We start from the raw sequence: 10,844 nt of genomic DNA on the forward strand, positions 1-10,844 counted from the left end.
GTATTATAATTGTTTGTACAAGAAACGTAAAAAAGATCTTAGGCGGCTGGGTACACCAAATATTCATAGTATTTCGTAAAATATGGTATTTCATAGTAGTGTACATCTGTACAACGCAACATGAGATAATGTAGCATATTTCATAAATAGAAAACATGAGCGTACCAATTCTGGAACTTCAGTATTTGAAATGTCTTCATTTCAAGAAGATGTAATTGTAGCTTGGCAATTTCTAAGAAGACGTCAGAAAACAGAAAATAAAAGAGAAAAATAGGCCGGCATTGTTTTCCAAGATGGTTGGGGATTAGGTCGATCAAATAAAAGAAATTTGTTAAATCATATATTTTACTTCTAATTTTTATTTGCATTATTTCGACTATACAATCTTTGTATTCCATCTAAAGCCGCAGTTTCTTTTGCCGTCTTTATATTTTCACCCCAACCTAAAACATAGTACATAATTGTATTTGAACAAAATTTATTTTATATATACAAACTAATCTTTAAATTACAACAAAATGTAGTTTACTCTATTTTACTCATACTGAAACAGTTGTTTTGAGTAATTAATAAACATTAATTTTTGTATAAATTTAAACAACAATTTATTTAAGTATTGTATTTATGTCAGTAAACTTCTTTACTCATTTATTCTTAAGATTGCTTTAATAATATAAAAATTACAAAAACACGGTAGATGCATTTTCTAGAAGCTAAAACTAGAGTTTTTGCTACATGAAATATGGCACCTCTTTGGTATGCATTGTACAATTCTTCTAGATTTATTGGGAATCTTTTGTTTCTCTTGGAAAATTATTGAATATTTCTTCTAATTACTCGTAGAATTCCTCTCATATTGCTATGTCGTTTTACATATCCCACTCAAACTATTATACAACTGTCACCAAATTGTTGGACCTCCGACACTATGGCACCAGTATTTCAGAATTCTGTAACCTCATGTCAATTTGTACAGATCTAGTTGACGGAATCCACATGTTTTCGTAGTCACTTGGTATATGTAAACACATATTCGACTATGAAAACACACAGCACATAAAACGAAACATTGACTTTTCGGTGAAGAGTACTTGTGTCCAATGACACAATGTTTATAGTTAATATGCTCACAAACAAAAAAAAAAACGATATATTTTGTAATGTCTTCCCAAACTGAGTTTCGTAAAGATATTTTGGCTTTGAAGTTAGTTCCTCTTTCAATTTTTAACACTTTGATCACAAATATGTAGTTCGTGAATTCAGATCATGTGCTTCTTCTTTTTCCTCAGCTTTTTTCTTTTCAGGATCGCTGTTTTTTACATTAACTATATCCCTCCAAAATTCCGACAGTCTTGAATGTTCCCTTTATCATACAATATTATACAATAATACCATCAGACTCTCTCGATGCATTGGGCCTCCATTGTTCCATATATATCTACTCATTATTTGTCACAAAATACCAATCCCTTCCTCTCCTAGAGCCCTCCAAACCTCCACAGATATTCCATCAGGTCCTACTGCCTTACCATCCTTCATCCTATTTAACGATTCAACAACCTGATCTCTCGCTATCCCCGGTATTACATTCTTATTTGAGATCCCGCATCCTCTCCTTTGCTTTATTTCAACATCGGTTCTTAATACTCTTCTATCCGCACTCTTAATCTATTCCATGTGGGTCAAGTCCTTTAATCATTTGTTTTTTGCTTTAGGATTGCTATATAACCTCCTCTCTCACCAGTGGCGCACCGAGGGGGGTTTTGGGGTTTAAACCCCCTCCCAGACCCTATTGCGACACTGTTACTTACACATTTTAAGGACTCAAAATGGAGGTAACACCATAAAAAAATTTTGGTGACCAACCAAAACCCCCTCCCAGAGACAAATTCTAGGTGCGCTACTGTCTCTCACTCGCATCACAACTTTAGTGTTGGCTTCGCAAGAGTATCTTTATCCTCAGCTCTTCCAGCCATCTACAATTAAAGACTTGTCAAATCCTTATCCTTTAACTTCCACCACTTTACTTTCTAATGTCCTACTTGCTTTTAGTCTTCATAAAGAACATATTAATGGCAGCCAGATCCTATGCCACTGCAAATCACCTCCAATAAAACTCTTTGCCTCTAAAGGAATTTCGAGCATCTCACAATCAAGGACACTATAAAATTGATCTTTTTTCTAGGCGTAGGCACATAATGATGTTCACCTTGGTATTGCCTGTACACTCATTATTCTATCACTTCTTTTGGTTATCTTTACAAGATATTCCTTCCTCTTGTTCAAAATAATAACTACTCCATTTCATTAAAAACATGGTAGTTCGTGAATTGTCCTAAGAGCAGTCCAAAGATCATTTGCTGTTAGGATATTATTACATGAAGACGAAAGAAATGAAAATTGATCTTGCTTTTGGGCAGTTTTCCTTTTACGACTTCGCCCGAAAAGAGTTTTGTGCTAACTTGTTATTCGGAAGAATCAATTTTGAATTAATAAAACAGTTTGTTACTGTGAACATATCTACTATACTTCTATATAAGGAAAAATTATATTGCCCTGACTCTATTTTTATACCGTTATTAACGTGTTAATCAGATCTTTAGAATAAATGGGTTCTTGCTTGGTATAAGTACTAATTTACGAGGAGAAAATATGTATCTTTAAGAATTTGGATGTTTTATTTGTATATTGTTTTTACTAAAAAATTATGAAGCAATAAAGGAGTGTTTTTAAGTAGTGTATAAATAAATTAATATTAAGAAACTACTTACCTAGACCCAATAATTTTTTGTTACTATACAATCCAACTTGGAAACAAGCAAGTATAGTATTAGAAGCAGACTCATTGCATAATCTTGGTTCAATAGCAGTAATTCCTCTTTCTTTTAACAGTTTTGTTAGATATTTATATGGTTCTTTAGGATCCCATATTTCATATACATCTTTTCCATTTAGCTGGGTTAAAACTAAATCTTTTACGAAATTTTCTGCACGAGCCACATCTTTGGACCTCTTCACGGTTGCTACTACTGCTTTAAATGTATTACTAAGAGTATTTTTTGAAACTGGAAATTCCTAAAATATATACATAGATATTTTAAGAATAGTTCATGAAACCACTAGACTACTCACATTGAGTGAGTGTGCTGGCCCACTTGGCCACCGGATCGGCCTCTACACCTTAAGGTAAAAGAGGATTGATTATGTATCTATGTATATTTTAAATATATAGCTGTTATTAAAGCATATTTTAAATGGAAAAATGAATTATATTTAGAAAATAACATTATTATTTTGATCAAAGGGTATAGATTTAGCAAGGGAGTACTAATTGTACTCAATTAAAAGAATATATAACTAAAAAAAACAAATAACATTGAAGATATAAATGAGAGATGGGAAAAAAATAAAAAGCAATATTGAGGAGGCAGCAATTGAAGCTTTAGAAAAATATATGGTCATAGACATAGTCAACAAGAAAGACAACAAAAAACACCATGGTTTAGAAAAGAAATAAAAGAGAAATGTAAATAAAACGAGAGGCCTAGTTGAAGTAGAAAACATCAAATAGAAAAATAGGAAATGAAACAAAAGAGTTGATAAGAAGAACCAAATAATGAACATTGGGAGCAGTTTACAAATAGAAAGAAAAGCGACTTCTGCGGTGTAAAAAAATAAATATGGAGATTTATAAGGAATCAACAGAAAGAAATACAAGAATTAAAGTAAAATAGTAACATACCAGTAAACGAATCAAAAAGATAAACTTGTGTTAATAGAAATCGGACACTTTAAACTTTTGACTTGAACTATATTTTTTTCTGAATCTAATCACTTATATCAAAAAAAGGATATACTGTTTGAAAGATAATTTAATACGCTCTAATATTAGTATAAGTTTGTCATCGATTGCTTACCATTTATATGCGTAGCAACCGATAAACGACATAGAAAAGTGTTTATTTGATGTTTATAAACAATTATTATCTTTGCAACAAAAAATTGCATATTGTTCGTTTTTCATAATTAATTAGTGTTCAAGTGTGTGTAAGTTTAATGGATACTACAGCAGAGAAAGCCGCCCAAGTTATTGCATTAATAGAAAACAGACTTAGCCAGCGAGCTGTTGCTGTACAACTGGATATGACACGCGCATTGGTTCGAAAAATGTTCCAACGTTATGAGGACACTGGATCCTTTCGTAGAGGACCTGGAACAGGTAGAAAGCGATTTACTACTGCTCGTGATTATCGATTTATTGTGTCAACAATGTTAAGAAATCGTCACCTTAATGCTATTTAAGTGCAACAACAGCTCCGTGAAATAAGAGAATGAAGTAAGACTGGTTATTAGTCAGTGGACGGTAATACAAAGACTGGAGGAAAATAATCTGACCCCTTGAGTACCTGCGATTGGTCAAAAACTTACTGCAGCTCATCGTCAAGCAATCCTGCGTTTTGCACGGGATAATCTGAACTGGACGTTGGAATAATGGGGATCTGTTTTGCTCTCAGATGAGACCAGAATATGCCTCTACGGAAGCGACCAAAGAAGGAAAGTGTACCGAACACGAGGAGAGCGATTTGCAGAATGCTACATTGAAGAGGTTAGTCCTTATGGAGGTGGTTCCTGTATGATCTGGGGTGCAATTTCTATGGGGGTACGAACAGACCTTGTTTTCCTTTGTAGAGGTAACTATTGTCACAAGCGAGGTGGTTTAACAGATACTATGGTTTGTTTTTTAACCAGGAGGAGTAATTCAAATTTACCGCGCCGTAATGCTTGTTTGTATTTGGTCCAACCGCGGGCAAGTTTACTCCACTAAATTATGACATTTTGACACTAATGACACTTATGAAATTTTAAAATTCGAAATTTATATCGACGATTTTTGGTATTTTCTGCGTTATTCCTTTAATTTTTAAATTTTTTGTTTGCATTTATATAAAAAACAGTTCTTTTCAGAACTATTTAGCGACGTATTAGTGTTATTAAGATAACAATATGGATTCAATGCCAAGTACTAGTGGTAATTATCCTTCTCCACATAAAAAACGCCCAGTAGATTTGGGTCACTTATCATCAAATAAAAAACAATGTAAAACTACATTTAAAAGGAGGTAATTGTAGTTACAAATGTAGTTACATTGGGTTTTTCGATTAACCTTGGGTAAACCTTTGCGTTTTAAGTTCAAAGCTACCATACATTTCCAACGTTAAAAAAAACTTTTTTTGCACATAGTAACAAAAAACACTATTATGTTACTAGCAAAGTTTTTTAATATTCTAACTCTACAATTCTAAGTTACGGTAAGATCAATAATGTTTTTTAATAGATAATATATGGTAGCTAATTATAATTTATTCTCTTTCAGCCCTGAAGAAGCCAAATTAATTCCCTTTGGCGAAAACATTCGGCGAAACAATTGATACTCAATAGAGTCTTTCTTGCAGATCTCCCCAATATTTAAGAGTTTACTATTTAACTTATATGCAAAGATTAAATTTCTTTTCTATATATATATATATATATATATATATATATTTATATATATATATATATATATATATATATATATATATATATATATATATATATATATATCTTATTCTTCTTAGAGTGCCATATCCCTACGGAACGTCGGCGACTACCATGCTTATAATATTTTTATACTGATCTCGGTTTTGCGCTACGTGTAGCAATTGGTCCGCTGTCAGACCTGTCCACTGCCGCAAATTCCTCAACCAAGAGAGTTTCTTCCGTCCTATCCATTTCTTTCCTTCGATTTTACCGTAGAGAATTAGCCGAAGGAACTCATATATACATATATATATATATATATATATATATATATATATATATATATATATATATATATATATATATATATATATATATATAATTATTAGAATATGAAAATTAGTAATGTTAAAAAATAAGTTTTAATGTATTAAAATATATCTTACTTCTGATAAAATGATATCTTTTAAACCAATATGAATACCAATATGTGATAACATCTCTTCTGTTGTTAGATATACAATCAATGATTTGGTTATATCTTCTGGATAAATTTTACTTAATTCTTTCTTTAAATAATTATTTATAATTTCTTCTCCCTCTTGGATCAATTCATCATTGTGTTCCAGTTTTTCCACAGTTACACCTAAAAATTAATTGTTTTGGCATTTTTTGAATTGAAAATACTTTAGATAATATGTGTTTTAAAAGTAATTTCTTTGGAGGGTTATTGGAGAGGGTCTGGTAGTATGTGTGAGATGTCCATAACTTTAGTTGTAGCTAGTAAAAATGTCAAGTAGTAGATTGATAACAATATTACTGATTTAACTTTTGAGATAACGAATTAATAATACAGTCCACCCTTGATACTCCGACGTTTTGCAATCAGACACGCTCTGTAGTCCGCTGCACCTCCCGTAAAGTTCGTCGCCGTGACTGCTTGTACTGAAAACTGCAGTGAGCAGTTCGGTTCGATACGGTTTTTAGATACAGTAATACGTAGTAAAAAACTTTTTATTTAATTAAAGTTCAGTTTAATGGCGAGCACAAGTTCAAAATAAAAGCACAAAACGCTGACTAAAAGATAAATGGGATATTATTAAAGATGCGAGTGTGGTGAAACTCGGACTGCGATATCTAGATTCTATGATATTGGAAGAGCTACAGTGTACGACATTATGAAAAACAAAGACAAAATCGAAAAATTTATGAAATCTGTAGAGAATGATTCTAAGGACAGAAAAACCCTTAAAATGAGTAAATTTCTTAATGTTGAAGAAGTTCTGCACATCTGGTTTAAGCAACAACAAAGCAGGCAAGCTCCTATTTCAGGTGACATTTAAAAAAATAAAGCTCAGTTTTTTTTTTCAGGAATTAACAAAGAAAACTGATTTTTGTGCTAATCCAGGTTGGTTAGAAAACTTTAAAAAATGGTATGGAATATGATTTACGATTTTAGATGGGTGGAGAGAAGTTTAGTGCAGATGAGTCTGAGATATCTGAATTTATTCAGAATTTGAGCAAAATGATCACTGACTTATTTATTTATTTTCAACAGGCTGCTGCCCAATAAGATTAACAATGTTTACAATATATACAATAAAAAAATATATATAAGTATAAATATCACAATATAAAAGTATAAATATCACAAACTTAATAACCTAATTTAGTTTTACACATCCAAATGATGATTACAAAATGAATTCGGCCGTCGGTGCAAAAACATCTAGATCAGGGTGAATATTTGCCCATCTTAGTGCTCCAGATAAAAAATTATCCATATGCATAGTTGGTTCTGTGAAGAGGGACATAAAAAGTTTGGTTTAATCATGTTTAAGCTTTACAAGAGTGGATTTTAGTTGACAATCTCAATGCTGACCTAACAGATGAAGAAATAATTAAAGAGATGTATAATTAAAGATCTATGTTGGCTGCAAAAACTTTGATGCATTGGTGCAAGGAGAAGGCATATGACTTGGAAAAAATTTTAATTTTAAAGGAGATACAAGAACAAGCAATGACAGACTGTCTAAACAAGAAAAAGCAAAAGACAATCAAAGATTTCTTTAAAGTGTGAGCACAGTACATATGTATTTACATACATCCATAATTAATCTACCTTAGTTTATTAGCTTCCAAATTTCCTTTAATAAACGTGTTTTAGTTAGCCGAAATGCTAATTAAATGTCAGTAATTATTTTATTTGAAAAGCAAATTTAAAATTATTTTCTAATATCTTTTGAGTGTCATTATATTTTAAAAACTGGCCAATTACTATTAAACAAAATACATGAGATTGGCAATACAGCAGCTGTAGGTACTATAATAATATGTTCCGATATTATCAATCTTAACAATCAACCTACAAGCTGTGATATTGTATACATCTAACACAATTTTCGAATGTGTAGTTCAGTATGTTTTTAAAACAGACTGCAGTTTTCCTAGACCTAATTGGTATTAAATTGCGCATACATCTTTAAACAATAAAAGCCTTTTTACCTTCATTTTGTGCCTTAAATTCAGTTAAATTTGCGTACTCTTTTTGTACTAGTGCTCGTCTTAAAATGTTTCTGTCCAGCTCTTCTCCCAAACGTTTACCAAATGCAAAAAGTTCAGCATTGTAGTTCCATTCCAAATAACTGGATCTAGGTCGTTCCGGCTCTGGTCCTACTTTATCCCTTCGCCTTTGAAGTTCTCTTAGAGTCGGTGCTACCCATCTGCTTATATTACAACCTGGAAAGTAAAATATTTACAAAAGATACAGTTCATAACACGGTATGTGATATATTTATTGTTAAGTTAAACTCAGATTTCTACAATTTTACCTGTTGGCCGAATGTAATTTACATACAGAAATATGCACTGATTTTTCAAAAGGCTAGAATGTTTATAAAAAGACATTTTCTATTTTTTTTAAAATATATTTAGGTTATTTAAAATTTATAGGTTATAGGGATAGCAAAAAAAAGAAGAAACGACATAGCGAACTACGTAGGCAGTCATAAAAAGTCGCACCTGCAATTTAGGCAACACTACTCACAACGAACATTGACTCATGCTCCCATTTTCGTTGCTACATATAAAAATATCCACAGGGAAAATGAAATTATTGTAGTTGGCTGCACACCACGAATCATAAAAACTTTTATTTAACAAATCCCTTACAAAAGTTATATTTATTCTTAAATTGCCTTTCGAAATACATCACAGAACGTTTTTGAACTAATAAAGGGCATCATCAGTGCAGTTAACAGGTATACATCAGGTAATTCGCTAAATATAAGGGTAAAAACCCTTTAAATGATGGTAACTTTGTTAATTAAACCAATTTTTTTGTAAAATTTGAATAATGTAGTTTTAAACAGATTTACATCATTTCAACGCAAAACTCTCAGGCATTCCAACCCAAGAGAAGGTATCTCTATGGATCCTCAATAGCAACTGAGTTGCTTAGTTACTTATTTTTTAAATAAAACTAATGTCGATAGATGGGAAATGGTTTGTAGGCTATTATAAAACTAACACATCGTTTGTACGGTCGGCTATTTAGTTGTTTTTAGGATTTATTAATTAAGAAAAAATCAATTCAATACCAGTCGAATGCCAAAATCAGTAAATCAGAGAATAACTAATAGTGTCTTTTAAATAGCTTAATACTCTTTTTGTACATTTCCAAAGGGACCGTCGAGTTTAGATTCGATGAACGAGACTCATTACATACTTGTCAAATTGGCTCAAGAAACTGACTGTAAATGATATATCTGGTCTGGAACTATCAATTAGCCTCTGATAAGGAAATTTATCTCTAATACAATTGTTAAAGATACTTTGGTTCAATTGGAGTTTTAAATCCTTTGGGATCACTTATGTTAAATCTCCTTAACAACTGAATAATATAGTTTTTTTGATTCAAAGCAATATAACCTTTATTTAGATCAAAGTCTATTTGCATACCTAAACATTCATTAATTCTACCTAAATAAATCTTTAATAACAAATTTACTTTTCAGCTCAGTTTTTAGTTTACTTGTTTCACTTTTCATCATTTAAAAACAAAAAATAATCTACATAAACAGCTACCACCGTAATTTTATTATTTTCTCTTTTTATATAGATACAAGGTTCATGTTTTGATTTCTTATAATTAATATTTTCCAAACCATTAATTACTTCATAATTCCAGACCTTCAAGACTGTTTAAGCCCATAAATAGCCTTAATAAATTTTAAACATTTCTTACCTGCTAAATCAAAACTCTCTGGCGATTGCATGTATATTTTATCTTTTAAATGACCATTCACAAATGCTGTTTTAAGATCTAAATGAGTATCTAATATCGACACCTAATTATATAGAAACTGAAAAAAGCAAGCTTAAAGAAGAATGTCTTATTACTGGCGCAAAAGTTTCTGTATAGTCTACTTATATATTCTCTTTGATTAAAACCCCCAACTTCTTGTCTTGTACGATATGTAATTTTCTTTTCTCTATTACACTTTAACATCCACTTATAATTACACTACCATTTTCTGGCACATCTACCACATCCCACGCATTGTTGTCACGTTGTAATGCCTTCGAGACTGTTAACGGAACATCATCTATGTCACTTGCTTCTGCACACATATTGTTACATAATTATTTAATAAAGTCTTTTCTTTTTCTTACTCGTTCTGACTTTTTGTGTACTTGTAATGTTCCAGATAAATTGGCCACTTCAAAGTCTTTATCACTTAAGTTATCTTCCCCATAGTGCTAGATTCTTCGTCAGCAAAAATATTACCTGTATCTTTAGTCTCAGTTTCAACATTATATTTGTTTTGTTCCCCCACTGAATCTAGAGTTTCTTTTGCATCATGTTCATCTTTTAAATCAAAATGTGTCACTCCAAACTGCTTTGTCTTCCATAATTTGTACATCTCTGCTTACTATAATTTCTTTGGTGGTGGATTATACACCTGGTATCACTTTTTCTCTCACTTTGACATTTTTTTAAACCTATACCATCACATTGCTGCCAAATATTCGAAAGCCACTAACATCAGATTTATTATCGATCCACATTCCAAACGATGTTTTGTTTAAACCAGAAGCCGAAGATCTATTTTTTAAGTAAACAGCTCCGTTTACAGCTTCAGCCCAAAAAATTTTGTTAAGATTGGCATCAAATAAAAGACACTGCCTTTTTTTACAATTGTCTGATTCAAACTTTCGGATACTCCATTTTGTTCAGGAGTGTAGGGATTGGTTTTTTGATGTTGACACTTGAAGATCTTTTAAATTCTTTTGACCAAAAATCTCCACCATTGCCACTTCG

At 31.5% G+C, this 10,844-nt stretch overlaps 1 protein-coding gene across 1 annotated transcript; it reads right to left on the bottom strand.

Moving 5' to 3' along the window:
* Positions 1 to 327: 327 nt before the first annotated feature.
* Positions 328 to 8,496, bottom strand: mRpL44 (mitochondrial ribosomal protein L44). The gene is made up of 5 exons (XM_072521347.1): positions 8,353 to 8,496; positions 8,027 to 8,260; positions 5,968 to 6,167; positions 2,772 to 3,075; positions 328 to 443 (listed from the first exon to the last, which is right to left on the bottom strand). Exons 1-5 carry the CDS (start codon positions 8,426 to 8,428, stop codon positions 352 to 354), a joined length of 906 nt encoding a protein of 301 aa, XP_072377448.1. The 5' UTR covers positions 8,429 to 8,496; the 3' UTR covers positions 328 to 351.
* Between the last annotated feature and the right edge of the window lie 2,348 nt (positions 8,497 to 10,844).

The sequence above is a fragment of the Diabrotica undecimpunctata genome, chromosome 2, assembly GCF_040954645.1.
Source record: "Diabrotica undecimpunctata isolate CICGRU chromosome 2, icDiaUnde3, whole genome shotgun sequence".
In the NCBI taxonomy this organism is placed as follows: domain Eukaryota; kingdom Metazoa; phylum Arthropoda; class Insecta; order Coleoptera; family Chrysomelidae; genus Diabrotica; species Diabrotica undecimpunctata.

What these genes read in the sequence shown, in the direction of transcription:
- mRpL44 (XM_072521347.1), bottom strand. Translation starts at nt 8,428, where the DNA reads ATGTCTTTTTATAAACATTCTAGCCTTTTGAAAAATCAGTGCATATTT. An exon ending in AAGATATCATTTTATCAGAA is followed by an intron (nt 3,076 to 5,967) that starts GTAAGATATATT and finishes TATATATTTTAG; the next exon opens with GAATTTCCAGTTTCAAAAAA. An exon ending in CAAAAAATTATTGGGTCTAG is followed by an intron (nt 444 to 2,771) that starts GTAAGTAGTTTC and finishes ACTATGTTTTAG; the next exon opens with GTTGGGGTGAAAATATAAAG.